The 19674-nt window shown below is 32.4% G+C and overlaps 2 protein-coding genes and 1 pseudogene across 2 annotated transcripts; 2 read left to right on the top strand and 1 right to left on the bottom strand.

The window, feature by feature from the left end:
* LOC149880826 (uncharacterized) overlaps nucleotides 1-18002 on the bottom strand; it is a 30617-nt pseudogene extending 12615 nt beyond the window's left edge.
* On the top strand, nucleotides 10059-12398 carry LOC149880830 (uncharacterized). The gene is made up of 5 exons (XM_090069082.1): nucleotides 10059-10084; nucleotides 10809-10879; nucleotides 11381-11565; nucleotides 11801-11990; nucleotides 12330-12398. The coding sequence occupies exons 1-4, from the start codon at nucleotides 10059-10061 to the stop codon at nucleotides 11852-11854; spliced, it is 336 nt and encodes a 111-aa protein (XP_089925208.1). The 3' UTR covers nucleotides 11855-11990; nucleotides 12330-12398.
* LOC149880831 (uncharacterized) lies at nucleotides 12920-15137 on the top strand. The gene has a single exon (XM_090069112.1). The coding sequence runs from the start codon at nucleotides 13002-13004 to the stop codon at nucleotides 15135-15137; it is 2136 nt and encodes a 711-aa protein (XP_089925238.1). The 5' UTR covers nucleotides 12920-13001.
* Nucleotides 18003-19674: the final 1672 nt, after the last annotated feature.

Here is a 19674-nt window from a genome sequence, read left to right on the forward strand (position 1 = left end):
ACTGGGTATCTTCAGCAGTGCCTAATCGATATGGCTCTTTAAAAGATTGATTAAACTCAATATGAGTCATTTGTTGAAATTTATCAGCATGCAACAAAAGAATACCTTTTACTGCCTCAGCTAAAGACATTTTTCTAGATAAAATTATTTTGATTTTTTGGTTATGGGACTCGGACCTGTTATTTGTTGTATTTCCAAGATTAACATGCTTCATAGTTTCATAGTATGCCCAATACTTAACTTGGTGTGGCAAGCCCCAATTTTTGTTGTAGTATACCATTACAACATCTGGTGCAACTGTAGCAAGATGACCCAAATTTGTATCAAACAATTTCTTTGATTTGGCATTCACAAGCGATTGAAATATTCTTTTTAAATTTTCTTTTTCAATACTGGCTAAAGCTTGTTTATTTAAAAATCTATAAAATGCCTGCAAAACATGAAACTTACACATTTGGATTTCTGCTGAGGGCATAACCTTGGAGACTGCACTTATTTCTTTAAAGTCCTTATCAAGAATGACAACCTTAACTTGGTCAAGATTCAATATAAGTTCAATTTCTGAAAACACCCCAGTAAACACGCTTTAGTTGGTCCAACTGACGGGCCAGTATTGGCTGCAGTTGGCTAACTGTTGGCATTTCTTGCCAACCATTAACCGACTGTATACCGCGTGTTTTTGAATCGTAAAAGTTTCCCGTAAGTTTGTAAATGTATATTATAAATATATTCACTTAGACCATGCGACTAATTATTAAAATTATTCAAATAGATTCATTCAATGATTAAAACTATTCAATAGAGTTAGTTTAGTTTGAAGCTTTTTATCATTTTTTCTTTCAAACGCTTTTTTTACCCTTTAATAAACTTTTAAGTTCAAACTCTCGTACACCTCTTAATATAACCGTTACGCTGGTAAGTAGAAATATTTTACATTTATCCATTAGTGACACATTCAGATATAATTTTTGACATTGGTTGAGTTTTTAATTTATTTTTATGATGACACCATTGTTGTATTTGTATAAGACATTTTAGCTCTATTTTAACTATTATCAAAAGTTTAAATACAGCTAAAATGTATATGTGCGTGTATAGTAGTATGTTTATGTGTGTATTTCTGTATGTATATGTATGTATGTTTGTATGTATCTATATCTATATCTATATCTATATATATATATATATATATATATATATATATATATATATACAGAGTGTCTGCCAGATCAGGGGAATTCAGGGAAAAGTCAGGGAAATCAGATATCTGCAAAAAATCTAGGATAATCAAGGAAATTAGGTTGAATTTTAAAAAAATCAGGGAGAAATCAGGGAAAATGGCTCTTCATCAAACTTACATAACTTAAATAAGTTGTACATAGTACATGTAATATAAAAGTTTATTTGGCAGATAGTTTTATGAACTTCACTTGCATCAAGCGAATCTTGAATCTTCACTTGCAAAAATGTAAACAATTATACAACCCATATTAAATGTATCAATACTTGATACATTTAGTGTGGGTTGTATTATTGTTTACATTTTTGCAGTTGAAGAGCATTTTTCTAAACAAATCTAGGTCAATTTTTGTGAAGTTGAATTTGGGTAACTTTAAATTAAATCAAGGAAAACAGGTAGAAGATCAGGAAAATATCAGGGAAAAGTCAGAGAAATCCACCTAAAGATATTGGCAGACATCCCTATGTATTTTGTATATATTGCATATAATATATGCCATATACAATATTGACATAATATATGCAGTATATAAATAAATAAATGGTATATGCAATTGCATATACAATATGACATATAAATTTCATATTAAGCATATATAACATTTGCATTATATATATATATATATATATATATATATATATATATATATATATATATATATATATATATATATATATATAGCTATTTCAAGTTGTACACTGGCGAGCAAAAAAAAGTGAACAGTACAATTTTTCAGTAAATTATGTATTATTAATCAATTAAAAATATAATACATAAAATATAACATATCGCTTATATTAAATACATATACATACACATATATACGAATCATTTTGAAAAAAAAAATTAATATTTTGTGTGGCCACCACCATTTTTCATCACTTCATTTAATCGACGCGGCATCGACTCAATTAAATTTGCTATCAAACGGTCAGGTATCGTAACCCAAACTTGTTTTATGGCTGCCCAAAGATCATCCAAAGATGAAATATTATTTTTATGGACCTCTTTATCCATATAGTCCCACAAATTTTCAATGGGATTAAGGTCTGGACTTTGGGCAAGCCAATTTTCAAAAAGGAAGATATTGTTATCCTTGAGCCATTTTTTAACTTGTTTAGACGTATGGCAAGTAGCATTGTCATGTTGAAATTTAATTTCATCCTCTTCTAATTCTTCTAGTGTGGGCAGCAAAGATTTTTGTAGAATACTAATGTATTCTTTGGAATTTATTCGTAATCCATCTTCGACTCTATGCAATCTGCCCACACCTTTGGCAGAAAAACAACCCCAAACCATAATTCCAAGATTACCCTTTACCGTTTGGTGAATACAATCTGGATTTAATTGTTCGTTCTTACGTCTAATGCACATCTGTGGACGATCTGAATGCAAACAAAATCGTGATTCATCTGACCATAATATTTTTGTCCAGTCTGTGTTTTTATTATTTTTTACCCAAGCTAACCTTGCCTTTTTATGGCGTGCTGTAAGAAGAGGTACTTTTTTACATGGGTGTATTTTGAACCCCTGATCTTTAAGACGCCTCGAAATTGTCCATCGGCTAACCTTTTTATCATCAGAACACGTAAAAGTTTCTGCGATATGCGTCATAGTGGTTTTTCGATTTTTTAAAACATTGAATTTTAACTTGTGACAATCTCTTTCCGTCATTTTTCTTGGTCTGCCAGAACCTTTTTTTCTAGCTGTTGTTTTATTGTTTTTCTGACATGAAAGTATCTTGTGAACTCCACCAACACTAATGTTTACACCTTGAGCTTTCATAATTTGAATAATTTGGCGTATCGATTTACCGGACGCACTCATTCCAACAATGATTCCTTTTTGTTCCATTGTTAAATGAGGTCCTCTGTGAAAGAAAAATGATAATATTTTTAGAGTAATATATGAAGAAAATATTTATTTAATGATAAACTATGTATTCTAAATGAATATTTTTTTTTTCATAAGAATCCAATAACATCAAAATTAAAGGGGATTTTTCGTTTTAAATAAGTTAGAGGCATAAAAAATAACCAAAATAAAAATAAAAAAAAAATTACCTTTTATTTGGAGACATTTTTTTCCTTTTATTTTTTATAATAGTAATATAGCGATAATACGACCTATTTCACCCACGCTCTAATATCAACTACAGATTTTGCTGACAACGTGCACTGTATTCATATCTAATGTTTAGAAGTTTATTCATGTTTTCTTTGAAAGATAAACGTAAATTCTTTGATAGTACGAACAAAAATAAACAAGCTTGTATGAGTTTCTGACCAGAGCTCTTTCATTTTATGCGTAAGCAGTCGCTGTTCACTTTTTTTTGCTCGCCAGTGTATTATTATCAAATACAATATCTCTTGTTCGTATAAGAGTGCTCAATATTTTGTATAAATAGAGCAATATATATATATATATATAAAACGAAGAAACAATAACTATGTATGGTACTTAAAGTTTCATGCCTAGCGGCAATCATCAGCCATGAAATACAAATCAAAAATCTATAAAAACCGTTACAAATTGCAAAAATTACTGTATCGTGTGCTCTGACGTCATATTAGGAAAAAGAGGAGGAAAAGAAAGAAAGAAAGAAAGGAATAAAGAAGTAAAGAAATGAAAGAAAGCAATAGAGAAATAAAGAAAAGAAAAGAAAGAAAAGAAAAGAAAGGAAAGAAAAGAAAAGGAAAGGAAAGAAAGAAAAGAAAGAAAAGAACGAAAAGAAAGAAAGAAAAGAAAGGAAAGAAAGAAAGAAAGAAAGAAAAGAAAAGAAAGAAATAATATAGGCCTAGTCACCAGTATCAAATTTCGAAAGAAGAAATTTATTTCTATGCCTGCATTTTGAAACCAATTCGTTCTTCTTATTCAATAAGGTACCTTCATTAAACATAATAATCATGTACTTCTCATGCAGGCATAGCATGCAACATTTTGTGGCCGGGTTGTACGATTTGCAATGTTTGATTATCTTCCACTTAACGATAGGTGTGAAATTTTCTTCTTTCATTTTCCATATTTCTTTCGATAGTTCTGTGTCGTTCTTATATTTTTCAATGTTAAAGGATTTTTGGTGGTTCGCATACCTTAGTTTGAAAGGTGTTTCGCTGATGCCGTAATATATTTTATCTTTCATTACTGGGTTGCTGGAAGAGATGGTGGCTTGGTAGACTATGTTTTTTGCAAGACAATTTTGATGTAAAGGACACTTAGTTTTATTGATGCAATTACAGGTTTTTTCTGTAATGTTGGGGTTTTTTTGCTGCTGGTTTTTTTGCTGCTGGTTTTTTTGCAGAATGCTTTGGTTGTGGGAATTTATGATGTCTTTTATGTTCGGCATGCAGCTGTAGCTCACTTTAATGTAATTTCTATTGAAAATCTTATGGAGTTTGTGGGTAACTGGGAAATGTTTGTCGACCAAGTTTAAAAACCGCTTTCCTATATGTTATGTTTCTTAACAGATCCAAAGAAAAGTTCGATTTCAGTAAAGCTTTTATTTTTGATTCAGTAATACCAATACAAATACAATAATATCACAAACTTAATATTTATAGTAAAATAGAAAGTTCCTAGAAAGATACAGAACATTCTGGAACGTTATTATATATCTAGAGGGTTCTATGGAAGATTCTCGAATGTTCTGTTGTATCTAGAAAGTTCTAGAATGGACCGTAACATCTCCTCGCCAGCTTGGTTTTACGGAGAGCAAGCGTTTTGATTATTCTTTGATAGGCATCTACTAGATCGTCTTGTTTTGACTTGTTTTTTATCTTGACCAGTCGGCTCACACGACAACAAATCGGGCTGTACTATTATTGACTCCTCCACCTCCCCGGAGTTGTAGCGATGCCTGAGTTGTTCAATATGACGATGCCAGACTAGACCATCAGGCTCTGTCTTCACTATGACAGATCGAGGACTGCATACTTCAGTGACAATAGCCGTAATCCATTTTGAGTTGTAATCATTACTTGAGCTAAAATATCTGACATAAACCAAGTCTCCCACTGAATATTTTACAACTTTGGAAGAGTCCATAGATTGCTTTGATTGTTGTAAATGAACAGGGGATGGCAAAAGCAGATCGATTTGCGCCCGAATTTGTCTGCCATTGAGTAATTCGCTAGGGGACGATCCATTTGCTAAAGGAGTTCGGCGGTAGACCATGAGAAATTCCTGAAGAGCATTCCTAGGAGGTAGGTTTGATTTCTTCATGGCTTTTTTGAAAGTTTGAACTAGTCGTTCGGCAGCACCATTTGTGGCGGGGTGATATGGAGCACCTTTGAGCAGGACAATACCTCGACTATTACACCATTCTAGAAATTCCTGAGAAGTGAATGAGGAATAGTTATCGGTAACTAGAGCATGTGGATAACCGAAGTGTGCAAAATCTTCTTCCAGTAAATCAATGGTAGATTTGGCACTAATAGAAGACGTAGGATGAATACATGGATATTTAGATAGAGCATCAATCATGATAAGCCAATTAGTACCCATGAAATTGATTGCATGATCAAGATGTAGACGACTCCAAGGGCGTTCTGGTAGCATCCATGGATGGACTGCTGGTTTTGATGGAAGGTTCTGATTTTCCGCACAGGTAGTACACTGGTGTGCTAGATTAGTGATAGCTGAATCAATGCCTGGCCAATATACGGCAGATCGTGCGAGTTGTTTCATTCGTTGAATGCCGAAATGACCTAGGTGCAGTATCTTCAAGACTTGATCTTGAAGAGTTTTGGGGACGACAACACGTGGACCATAGAACAAGCATTTGCCTGAAACTGAGAGAGCTTCGGAAAGTTTTTGGAATTCCCGTATCTCGTCATTATTGTCGGATTCGACCCAACCATCTCGAACATTGCGAATAACTGCAGCGATGACAGGATCTTTGCTCGACTCGCGGACCAAGATATTCGGATCATGCATATTGATTTGACGACTAACGGTTTTCACCGCACAAATCATTAAATTTTCTTCACTACTTTCCTCCCCATCGAAAATGCGATCATGGTCAACTGGTAATCGACTGAGCGCGTCAGCGTTGCCGTGTTCAGCTGTCTTACGAAACTCGATTTCATAATTGTATTGGCTAAGAATTAAAGCCCATCGAGCCAGTCTATTTGCTGCCATAGCTGGAGTAGCCTTTGTTGGACCAAATAGAGCCAGTAGTGGTTTATGATCAGTGACGATGGTAAAACGACGACCAAAAAGAAATTGATGAAACTTTTTTAAGCCAAAAATTATTGCCAATGCTTCTTTGTGAATTTGACTGTAGCGACGTTGACAATCAGTCAAAATCTTCGATACATTTGCAATTGGACGTTCAGAGCCATCTGCTAATCGATGAAACAATATGGCACCAATACCAACTTCTGAAGCGTCTGTTGCCATTCCTAACGGTTTCGAAGGATCGAAGTGAGTAAGAACTGAATCAGATGATAACAACTGTTTCACAGCTTCAAAAGCTGACTGTTGTTCGGATGTCCACTGCCATGGCACATCTTTCTTAATTAGACGATAGAGCGGGTCTAATGTCATAGACAAATTTGGAGGAAGAAATTTGCCGTAAAACTGTACTTGACCAAGAAAAGATCGCAGCGTATTAACGTCCTTAGGAACTGGCATAGCCAAAACAGCATCAACTTTGTTACCTTTAGCAATACCTTCCGAAGATATTATATGACCAAGATATTCGATCGAAGGACTAGCGAAAATACATTTTTCTAGACGACAGCGTAGTCCGTTTTTGCTTAGTCGTTGTAGAAGACCACGCAAGTTGGAAATGTGATCGGCTGCGTTGTTGCCACTGACGAGAATATCATCGAGATAGACAGCTACACCAGGTAGATCACTTGTTAATTTATCCATTGTCTCTTGAAAGTACCCCGGTGCTGAAGTGATTCCAAATGGAAGACGTAGCTGAAGAAGTACACCAGTATGTGTACTGAGAGCCAGTCGTCTCTGAGAAATTGGACCCAAACGAATTTGATTATAAGCGTCAGCCAGGTCAATTTTTGTGTATCCATAACCGCCACGCAGTTTACGCAACAGGTCTTCTGGCAACGGCATTGGGTAGCGATGAGGTTCTAGCTGAGTATTAATGGAGACTGAATAGTCGCCACAAATTCGAATCTTTCGTTTTGTTTGTCCCGGAAGCGCGGTCTTTTGAATAGGAACCACAGGTGTACCTTCGTCGTTGAATTGAGTACGTTTCCAAACACCATGCTTGATACCAGCTTCGTAAGCGTCAACCAGATCTTCTTGAATAGCGAAAGGTACAGGTCTTGGACGGCAGAAGATAGGCTTGTAGTCAGGCTTGAATTTTATTTCAAGTTCAAAGTCTTTCAAACAACCCAATTCTGGTTTAAACAGGTCTGGAAACTCAGAACATAGAATTCTGCACCTTTGTTGGAGATCTGTGTCAGGTTTGAGATGCTCAAAGACCTTAGCAACAGTACTCTTGGATGATTTCTTAATCTTTTCATCAACTGAAAGATCAAGTAGTCGAATACCCGATCGGCCAATAAGATTTAGTCCAGGAACAGAAGTTACGTGGAACCAGATCTTGCAACAGGTTGTTGGAGCTTTAACTGATAATTCAACTTTCCCTAGTATCGGAAGTTGATGCTTGCTTGCTGACTCGAATTGTAAATCCGACGATTGAAGATGTGGTTTACTCAAACTTTGCCATAAAGTATGGGTGATGAAATTGGCGGGAGCTCCAGTATCGAGTTCGAATCTTATCGAATGCCCATTGATTTGGAGATTGTGTAATTTCATCATCAACATTGATTTGGTTGACTTGGTGAAGTGCTTTAGTCTGTCCATAAATGAATATAGGCTTGACCGTCTTTCGGGATTCAGCTTTTTTCTTGAAACAAACTACTTCAATGTGACCATTTTTACCACAAAAATTACATTCGGCGTCCTTGAAACGGCAATTTTTGCGTTCATGGGTCGATTTGCCACAACTTCTACAAGCGGTTGACTCAGTCTGAGATTTGTTTTGTCGAGGAGCTGAGGATTTGGATTCCGATTTATGTTGCCCCAACTTATTGATTGGGAGAGACATCGGAGACTTTGAGGGACCAACGGCAGTTTCCTTGGCTACCTTGGCGGCCTCCTCGGTTTCGGTTGCTATTTCTACCGCCTTGGCGAAAGTTAGATCTTCATTTTTGCACTTGAAAAGAGCTTTGAGCACTGCTTCATTTTTAAAAGAGCAGATAAAATGTGTTCGAAGAGCTTCATCCAGTGGATTTGTGATGTTAGCAAAGTCGCATGTTGCAGGCGATTGTCGAATTCGAGCAACCAGTTGTGGAATAGATTCACCTTGATTTCGACCAATGCTTGACCAAAATTTGAATCTTTCACGAACAAGAAATTTGGTTGGATTGTATTGTTCTTTCATGAATTGAGCAATTTGATCATACGAAAGATGGTTGACTGTCAAAGGAGTCTCTTGTTGGCTTGCAAGATTGCACAACTGTTTGTAGATGACTGGAGTTTGACAACTGAGAAAATAAGCAGCTTTGTTATTTCTTGTTATACCCCGAGCTTTAGCGAATGTTTCGAATCTTTCCTGATAGTCGACCCATAATTCAGCTGTTGAATCAAAAGCAGCAAAATCTTGAGTGACCTTTGATTCATTGGCTTCAAGCAGTTTGACAATGGCGTCTTGTTGCTCTTTGATTTGTCGCTGTTGTTCGGCTAGTTGTCGTTGACTAGCTTCTTGCAGCTTCTGCATTTCTGCCAATATCGCTACCAGAGTAGCACCGTGTTTTTCTTCCATGAGTAGTTTTTAGAAAATAGAGAGATCTTCGTCGCCAAAAATCTGTTATGTTTCTTAACAGATCCAAAGAAAAGTTCGATTTCAGTAAAGCTTTTATTTTTGATTCAGTAATACCAATACAAATACAATAATATCACAAACTTAATATTTATAGTAAAATAGAAAGTTCCTAGAAAGATACAGAACATTCTAGAACGTTATTATATATCTAGAGGGTTCTATGGAAGATTCTCGAATGTTCTGTTGTATCTAGAAAGTTCTAGAATGGACCGTAACACTATATTTGTGCAAACATTTTTGCTGTAAGGAGGATTGAACCAGATAATTCTTCGCTTACGACTTTTGTTGTTAACAGGTTGTAAATTGGGGATGTATATAAGCTTTTGGTCGTAACCTGATTTTTCTAAGGCTTCCTCATATATATAAGAAGAATTTCTGAAGATTTGTTCGCTAGATGAATTGGCAGACAATCGTAGCTCGATGGAATGCGGGATCTGCTTTAAAATGTTAGGAGGATGGTTGGATTCAGCATGAATATAGCTTAAAACATTTTCAGGTTTACTATAAGGCCGGAAAGAGCAGTCATTGAGGTTTAAAGTGACGTCAAGATAATTGACAATTTTCAAATTACATTGGATGGAAATAAGTAAGCCATTGTCTTTGAAGATTTGAACAAAGTGCTTTTTTATTCTTTCCATTTGCGTGCCGCTGGTGTTTTTAAATATAGCTAAACCATCGTCTCGATATAGTCCAAAATCAGCTTTGTTGTAATGTTGCGATAGTTGGAAAAGTAGGAAAATGCCAACAAGTTCACAAACCTCGGCACCGTCAAAAGCACCCATGGTAACATCAAACAAACCGCTTTTCTTTTTAACCCAAACTTGATCGTTATTAAAGAGTATCGATTTTCTTGCGTGTTTGATAATCATTTTTTGATCATTATTAATTGTTACGTGCTTCTCAGCAAAGCTAATTGCGTTGTTTAAAAGATTTTCATTGATTGAAAGGTAGAAGTCATTTATGTCAAAGGTAAGAAACTTATACAGGTGTTTTTCAGTGATTATCTTAAACCAATCAGTGACATTTTGCGTACATATCCATTGATTTAGACCAAGTATACGTTTGATATCATGGTTTATTTTTGATAGTATATTTTTACTGATTCTTGCAATTTCATTTTTAGCAGGGTTTAGTAGTCTGACTGTAGGGTTGTTTATAAAGTTCTCTTTGTGGTCTTTCAGGGTTAAAAAACAGTTAGATGTTCCATTTATTTCAATTTTGTTAAAAACTTCGTGGTTTCTTAAAATTCTTTTGGTTTCTTTATTTACTTGGTCTTTTATTATTGTATCAACAACTATTGCATCAACAACATCTACTATTGCATCAACAACAAGTGTTTAGATTTTCATCATCATCATCATCTACTATTGCATCAACAACAAGTGTTTAGATTTTGTTGATCTTGGATGTTTAAAAAAAAATCATTTGCAAACGTTCGAAACATTCCATATAGGCGTGAGCTGAGGGGCGAAAGACTGAAAAACCTTACGCTGACAGGAACAAAAATTTGTTGAACACATTAAATTAGAGAGAGATTGAACACTGAAAAACTTGGTATTGCTTGGTATTGCATTGCCGCTAGGCATGAAACTTTAAGTACCATACATAGTTATTGTTTCTTCGTTATATATATATATATATATATATATATATATATATATATATATATATATATATATATATATATTCATATAATGCATATAATTATAGCATTTTATTAAAAGGGATTTCGACTTCTAAAAACTATGAGAAAACTGTTCAAAATTTTGGGGATCAGGAAAGTAAGGTTTTGGATAAAATATTTGTTTTTTTTTTGTTTTACTACTTGTTATACATTGTATATGTGTTAAGCATACATACATTGATTAAGATGCTGACATATTGACAAAGGAAAACTATTTATATTTTTTGTAAAAAAAATTAATTTGTGTTTTAATTAAAGTCATAAATGGATGAAGGCTTTAAAAAAATACATATTTCATGTTACAAAAATACATATTTCTACTTTTTTATGCAGATAAAGGTTTTAAATAACGCTCTTTTCCATGGGCTCAATAACACAGCACAAAAATGTGCTAGAATACCATTTTTACAGCAATCAATTCACCTACAGGAATAAATAACATGAATGTTTAAAATTTTAACTCCAAATATTTGAGTTCCATAACACCTTTATCCATGTATGTCTTCAATTTAATAACTAGATTGTGTTTTTGAAACCAGTTTTCCAATAAGATTCAAATGCAATCAAATATTATTTAATTATTTATGTATGTTTATAGAGAAGTTAGCAGCTTTGGAGTTAAGATTAACAAAACTGGAGCAAAAAAATAAGTTTTTAGAAGTTCAAAGTTTTTTGGATAATGAAGATATTGTTGTTCCCCCTGGCCTTCCAATGGAAAGTAAGGAAGATTTGGAGAGGTTTAACCTTATGATACAGATGAAATCTGAGATGGCTCTCTATAAAGTTTGAAATTATTTTTTGTATTATAATGTTTCTAGCAGTCTTCAGGTTGCGTTTAAACTAGTAACTATTATTTTATAAGATCAAAGATAAGTTTTTTTATAAGTCTTATAATTGTAATTTATCAAAGGTAATTTAATAATACCTTAGTTATATTATACCGCATTACATTTTCATTTACCTTTGAAAAAATAGTTTAAATAAAAAAGTTGTAATATGTAGCATTATTTGTTTTTAGGTCGAATATCTGCGTTCTATTGGCGGTAAAGTTGAACGTCCAAAATACATATGATGTGTGTTGGGAGCCATGTTTTCCAAAAATTTTAGCGTTTTATGTAATCTAAACGGATCTTCAAGTAAGATGATAGCTACTGGAATGGGCAAGGTTAAGTTGCGATGTTATCATTTTGTGTTAAAGTGCTTACTATGTAAGTATTACTAGTTATGTAAATTTTTAGTCTATTAAAGTCAACTGTATTTTTATATTTACAAAAATATGTTTACAACACTAAGAAAGAATATAATATGTTAGTACTTATGACAATTACCAGTGGTGTCATTAGTTGTGAATTTGTGAGATATTATATTCTCCCTTGGTGACTTGAACTTATTATCATATGCACATATTTTTAAAACTGCTAACCAGTTAATGTAATTCTTGATTTGCAAAGTATACGTATAAGAGCTTAAAAATAACTTAAAAATAATTTATATTTAAACAAAAAATAAATTGAGTTTTTAAATTTATTTTCATTTTATTCTTTTAGCAGCAGTAAGAATTCAGTATCTTAATTCCAAGGATAAAGATATTTACCCGATGGTTTCAAGGCGCAAATAACAGGGTTGCCAGCCTACTGGAAATAAGGGCAATCAGGGAAAAGTCAGGGAAAAACATTTTAGTCAGTGAAATCAGGGAAAAGTCAGGGGTTTTTACTTTTTTTGCCAAAAGTCAGGAAAATTAAGTTTAAAAAAAAATGAGCAGCCTCCTTGACTGAAATGGCCCCCTTGGCCTTGCGGAGGTGAATAATAGAAGGAAAGAAAAATTTAATTTATTTTAATATTTTTTTTGTTATTGTAGTTACAACCCTCTTAAATTCTGATAAAAATAGTAACTACGATTGCTATTATATTATTATCTAAAGTTTGAAACTTATTTTTAAAATAAATTATTTTTATATTCAATTTATTTAACTGTGTGCTGCTATATGAGTTAAATATATTATATCTATATAATATATTTTATAACTGTATGTTTATGTAGTGTAGATTTTTTTTAGGTATATAGTTAAAAAATAGTAACAATAATGTCTAAACTAACTTATTTTGACAATGACTGGATCAATCATGAATAGCATCCATCATGGGATTGGCTAAAGAGAACCGATGATAAAACAAAGGCTTTGTGTAGTGTATGTGGAAAGACATTTTCTCTAAGTAATATGGGTATAATGGCAGTTAGAAGCCATGAAAAAAGTGGCAAGCATTTAAAAAACATATCTTTAAAAAGTCAACCAAAAGTACTAGATTATTTTAACAGTAATATGTCACAGAAAAATACAGCATCAAAAGCATCTGCTTCATCAAATTCATTAGTTACTGATTCATTTCTAAAATCTTCTCAACTAGTATCAATCGTTTCAACAACTTCTTCCAGCACAGTAGTACCACCTTTCTCTCTATTTACGGCTCAAAATGATGTAACACGTTCTGAAATACTTTGGGCGCTATACGTAACTCAGCAACATTTTTCATACAGATCATGTTCCAAAATTGGACTTCTATTTCAGCGTATGTTTCCTGACAGTTATATTGCTAAAAAAATGACTATTGGGAAAACTAAAGTGGCCTATAACATTACACACGGACTTGCCCCGTATTTTCATGATCTAGTTTTAAAAGCTGTCTTTAACTCTAACCACATTGTTGTATGTTTTGATGAATCTTTAAATGAAGTTGTTCAAAAAGGCCAAATGGATATTTGCATTCGATATTGGGATGTGATGCGTAACCAAGTGACTACAAGATACTTTTCGTCTGTGTTTCTTGGCCATGCAACTGCTTATAATTTGTACAAAGGTTTTACAAATGTCTTAAATGAAAATCTCCAAGCTAAAATTTTACAAATATCTATGGATGGACCAAATGTAAATTGGAAGTTTTTTGATATACTCAGTGATGAATTAGGTAAAAAATTTGAAACATCTATTCTTGAAATGGGGTCATGTGGCTCACATGTTGTACATGGTGCATTTCAAGCAGGTCATAAAAAAGTCAATTGGAATGTTAATGGAGTACTCAGGAGTTTTTATAAACTTTTTCATGATAGTCCTGCACGTAGGGCAGATTATCAATCAATTTGTGGAAGTGATAAGTTTCCTAAGAAATTTTGTTCATCAAGATGGGTTGAAAATGTATCTGTATGTCAGAGAGCTTTAGATATTTACGATAATGTGAAGTTGTATGTTAAACAGTCTAAACTACCAAACAATTATACTGTAAATATTGTTACTGACGCTGTCAATGATCTTTTGATGCCTGCTAAAATTTCATTTTTTCAGTATTTGGCTTCAATTGCAGAGCCTTTCTTAAGACTTTTTCAGTCAGATTCTCCGTTAGCACCTTTCCTTTACCAAGAACTAGAAAAACTAATGAGATCTGTCATGCAGAACTTTATTAAAAAAGATGTATTGGATGGGGCAAAATCTATTATTAAGCTAATGAAAATAGACCTAACCATGCACAAGTGTCACGAAAAAGAAGTAAAATTTGGTATTGCAACTTCTTCGCTTCTTTGTAAAATAAAAGTAAGTGAAAATCAAAAGTTACAATTTCGAAGTGATTGTATCCAGTTTTATATCGAAGTGGTTGATAAACTGAGGGAGAGAAGTCCTTTAAAATATAAACTTACAAGAGCTATATCCGCTTTAAACCCCATTACTATTTGTTCTAATTCTGAGATAGGAAAAAGCAGAATGACTGATTTACTCACAATCCTTCATGAATCTAAATGGATTAATGCCACATTAGCTGATAAGGTCAATATTCAGTATCAAGATTTATGTGATCTTGCCAAAGGCATCCACAGATTACAGTTTACAAATTATAATGTTTATAAAGATAGGTTGGATGTTTTTTTAATTCCTTTTATAAGCCAGAACTTTAGTTCCTTATTTGAAGTATCCAAAATTGTCTTCACTTTTTCACATGGAAATGCACAAGTTGAAAGTGGGTTTTCTATCAATTCAGATGTTCTAGTAGAAAATTTACATGCGAGCTCTGTAGTTGCCCAAAGACAGGTATATGATGGAATTCACCATGTTGGTGGAGTTTGCAATGTTGAAATAACCATAACAATGGTTAAAAGTGTAAATATGTCTCATTCACATTACAAAGATTCATTGAAACGAAAGAGAGAAGAACAGATGCAAGAAGAAAAAGAAAGTATTTATAAAAGAGTAGCTGTGCAGAAAATCAAGGAATTAAATGCTAAAAAAACAAAGCTAAATCAACATCATCAGGAAGATATACGCGAGATTGAAGCTGAAATAAAAATGCTTTCACGCAAAATGGAATGAGCAGATTTACATTTTTTTGATTACATAGATTTGAATTATTTTTACTTCCTTAAATTTAAAAATGATTTTTAATCTGAAATAAATCATTTTTGAAAAACAAAAAAAACATTTTTTTTATATTTAAAATCTTTACTTTTTAACATTTTTATATATGTGTGTTAATTCTTTTGAAAGTTTAAGATAATTCTTTTAATGATTTCTATAAAATTTTCTGAACCCAAATTGTTAATATGCAAATCTATTATATATATTGGTAGCAGACCCAGTATATTACCTTAAGTTTTAATACAGTAGAAAAAGGTATATAAAACAATCAACAACTCAAATTTTTCAAAAAGTTAAGTTGAAGGCTATATAGACTAGTGTTGTTTTATTATAAGATTAGTAGTTATTGCTTTTTTATAAGTTTATTACAAATTTTAAGGCTGAAGCATAAAATACGATCGTATAACATAAATGACTTCTCTACAAAAAAACTCTGACTTGTAGCTTATAAGTTATTTCCTTTATTGATATTAAACTGAAAAAAAATTTCAAGTAACTCAGGGAAAAATATAATAAGTCAGGGAGAAGTCAGGGAAAAGTCAGGGAATTTGAATGAACGAAGTGGCTGGCCACCCTGAAATGATCAAGGATATGGGCGAATAAATAGACAGACGAAAAGCAAGGTTATAAAAAATCAGTTGCAGTTAATCAATCAAAAGAATATTTATTTATTATTTTCTTTTGCAAATTTATAAAAGCTTGTTTATCTTGATTTTATTTATAATTCTAATTTTTCTTAATTATAATTAATAATTATCTAATAAATCGCCACGTTTTTAAATACTTGTGTTTTAAAATATTGTTTTTAATTAAAGCTGCCAATATTAGTTTCAAACCTTTAATAATATTAACTACAATAATAGAATATTTTTAGTTCTTTATTTGTAAATATTTTTCTTTAATGGTCTGGAAATAAAAGTGTAATGATAAAAAATTTGTTCTTTTTTTTGTATTCAACTAAGTTATCTATAAATAATACAATATTTTGTGTGGACAGTAGTACTGTTTGGTAAAATCTGATATACAAACAATCACTATTAGATAGAAAATTAAATATTAAAAAGCAAAGTTATACTTTGTTATTAAGCAATATTCAAAACATGATTTATAACTTTTGCACTTTCAATTTAACCGCAGAAGTGAATTTAAAAAATCGCGAAAAAAAATCATATAGTTGGGCCGGTAATGGTACCAACTGTTAGCCAACTGTTTTATTACTGTTGGGCCGTTAATGGCAAACAATTGTTTAAAAACAGTTGGCTAAGTGTTGGTAAAAGCGTTACGTTTTTTTCACGGTACCAACTAAATAGCCGACTGTTGGCCCAACTGTAGCTAATAGTTGGTTATTAGGATCGGGCCAACTACTTACCAACTGTTCGATGTTTACTGGGACGTCTTGCAGAGTATTTTCAGTTTCTTGTGCAATCAAAGCATAACCAACAGCTTGACCGGTTCCGTTTCCATCCTCCACTAACAAAGTGAATAAAGGCATTCTTAATTTGTTTGTGCAATATGTACAATCAATCATTAGCACTTCAGGAAACATATCAAACACCTGTTTCATATCTCCGCTTATTATTAAAAGAAATTGCAGAACACTGTCTGAATCAACTTGAACAGATTTAACTGCATCAGGATCTTTTCCACCTGAAATTGAAAATCAAACTTCAACTTTTAGATAATAAAATAAATTGAATAATAAAGTGAATTATTTAATCTATAGTTGAATTATAACCCAATTAACTTCAGGTAAACTTCTCTAAATACTTTTAGGATTAAGCTAACACGAGTTTATTGCCTCTCTATATATACTAACTCTAAGTCATAAATTCTGAAAAATACAAAAATTGAAAATGAAAAGTTAGAGTAGAAGACTTACAGAAGGACATCAGTTCATCAATCAACAAAGCCTCATTTGATTTTTCGCAACTGCGTGCTAGTTCAATTTTTTTATTTATATTGAATAAATCTTTTGATGTTACTACTTTGCTTTCTTTATTTTGCAAGTATTCTTTCAAAAAACAGACTTTAACACCAAGTTTAAACATTGTGCTGATGTCATCCTTTATTTTTTCACTTAATCGACGCTGTTCTGGGTAATGCATAAAAGCAGTTCTAAAGAGAAACAAATTAAAAAAAAAAAAAAATTAATTCAAAAAAGTGAAACTTTATATAAAACAAATTAATATTAAAATATAGATGTTCTAACCTGCTAACTTCATGATTATGGTTAGCCTGAAGTTGCTGTACTACTAGTTTTGTTTTGTTCTTATTAATGGTGATATAAAGTTTTGCATTACATCCAATTTTGAAAGAGCTAAATAATAAATAAAAAGTAGTGAGCATCTTCACTTTCTAAAAATATATAAAATGGTGTTGTTAGGTCAACTGCTGGTTAAATATCAAATGTATGGATCTCTTGTATCAATGATACCTATTTATTAAACTTTTTATGATACTATTATAATAAAAAAATTCTAATAAACATAAAAATAAGCAAAAATGATTAAATTAAAATTTAGCATACTGGAAAACAAAATATTAGATAAAAAACACATTTAAAACCTTTGATTTGGGCGAAGTCCTTTCCCTTTTATTCTCTTAACTCCCCCATGCTTGCATAAATATGTTACATTTCTAAATTTAAACTTTTCATCAAAATGTTTTGAATCCTGACTCAAACTCTTGTTAGCCGATGCAACAGTTTTGCTGTTACATTTAGTCCACACAATTTGTCGTAAAATCCGACCAAGAAGCCAATTTATTTTCAAACTCACCAAAGGTATCAAACTCGTCTCCTTGTTTAATTTCAATATTCATGATAAGCTGATACTAAATTTGACAAGCTGAAACTTAAAATACAAAAGCACGCTGTGTAATTTAATTATATTTTACTCCTTATAAACCGTGGTCGTGCGAATAAGCTTATTTTTGTTATTTACACGATGGTCGTGCGAATAAGCTTATTTTCTTTATTTGCACGACGGTCGTGCGAATAGACACTTTCCATATAGTTACTATTTAAGAAAAAAAAAAGCCAAAAAATGAAATAAAAAAATACTAAGAACACTATTCTTATTACACTGTCTTTTCGTCAAAAAATAACCCACGAGTTTTTATCTTTTTTTTTTGCGATCCGTGGCATCCTATTTATTAATTTATTTATTATTCCGGGTGTAATTGATAACCAGGATTCTTCTAATATTTGCCACAGGTGCTCTTTGGATGTTGGGCATTTTTGTCTGACCTTTCTGTCCAATTCTTCCCACAGTAACTCTATTGGGTTCAAATCTGGTGATTGGGCTGGCCAGGTCATGATTTTGAGGGCACCATTATCCTCTTGTTCCTTTATATAATTCTTACATAATTTTGAGGTGTGTTTAGGGTCATTGTCCTGCATAAAAACAAAACCACGACCAATAGTTCTTAAGCCAGAAGGTATAGCATTGTTTTCTAGAATTATTTTATATTGTTCTTTTTTCATAATACCCTCAGTTTTAACTAGGTCACCTACACCAGCTGAAGAAAAACATCCCCATACCATAGCTGACCCACCACCATGCTTGATTGTCGGCACTAAACACTCTGGGATCATTTTTTCTTTTGTTGTTCTTCTGATGTAAATTCTACGCCTTTGCCCAAACAGTTCAAATTTGGACTCGTCGGTCCATAGTACTTTTCCCCAGTCTTCTTCTGTCCAATTTTGGTGGTCTATAGCCCATTGTAACCTTTTCTTTTTATTTTCAATCCGTAGCAACGGTTTCCTGACCGCTATACGGCCAGAAAGTCCTGTTTGTCTAAGACGTCGTTTCGTAATGGTTAATGAAATAGATTTTGAACGACTCCTATTGTAGCCTGAAGTTATTTCCGGGGCCGTAAGTCTTCGATTTCTTTTACTCATCAATATTATACTATTATCTTCAGCTTTTGTTGTCTTCCGTGGTCTACCAGTTTTTTTGTCTTCAAAAATGCCTGTTTCTTTCCATCGTTTGATGGTATCTTGTACAGTACATCTGGCAACTTGTACTTTTTTGCAAATTTCACGAACTGAATATCTTTCTTTATGTAATGTAATTATTTCAGAACGTTTTGCAACCGTTAAAGAAGGTTTTTTACCCATATTTTTAATTAAATAGTCGAATTATAAATTTTTAAAATTTTTTTGAAGATTTTTTAATACAACCGTCATTAATACCAAATGAAAACTAAACAAAACTAAATATTCTTAATCATTTTAGTCGGATATCATTATATTATAAATATTTCCTTCATGTTTCAACAAATAAATAACTTTAACAAGACCAAACTGTTAAGAGTAATGAAGCGCTATATATCAAGTTAAAATAAACAATTAAAAAAACAAACTTATTTATGTAAGTTTGAGGCCAGTAATACCTATATACTGACCTCAAACTTACATAAACACTTAAAATTAGTAAGTTTAAGTATTATAAATTAAAATTATTGATTAATTTAATGATACAGGATAGAT

This window comes from Hydra viridissima, unplaced genomic scaffold (assembly GCF_058129835.1).
Source record: "Hydra viridissima isolate aposymbiotic clone 2 unplaced genomic scaffold, HvirCarnegie_v1 scaffold_12, whole genome shotgun sequence".
In the NCBI taxonomy this organism is placed as follows: domain Eukaryota; kingdom Metazoa; phylum Cnidaria; class Hydrozoa; order Anthoathecata; family Hydridae; genus Hydra; species Hydra viridissima.

Bases quoted from the DNA above. Each gene is read 5' to 3' on its own strand.
- LOC149880830 (XM_090069082.1), top strand. From the start codon at position 10,059: ATGTCAAAGGTAAGAAACTTATACAG. The intron at 10,880-11,380 runs GTAAGGTTTTGG...GTATGTTTATAG, and splicing joins AAATTTTGGGGATCAGGAAA to AGAAGTTAGCAGCTTTGGAG. The intron at 11,566-11,800 runs GTTTGAAATTAT...ATTTGTTTTTAG, and splicing joins CTGAGATGGCTCTCTATAAA to GTCGAATATCTGCGTTCTAT.
- LOC149880831 (XM_090069112.1), top strand. From the start codon at position 13,002: ATGGGTATAATGGCAGTTAGAAGCCATGAAAAAAGTGGCAAGCATTTA.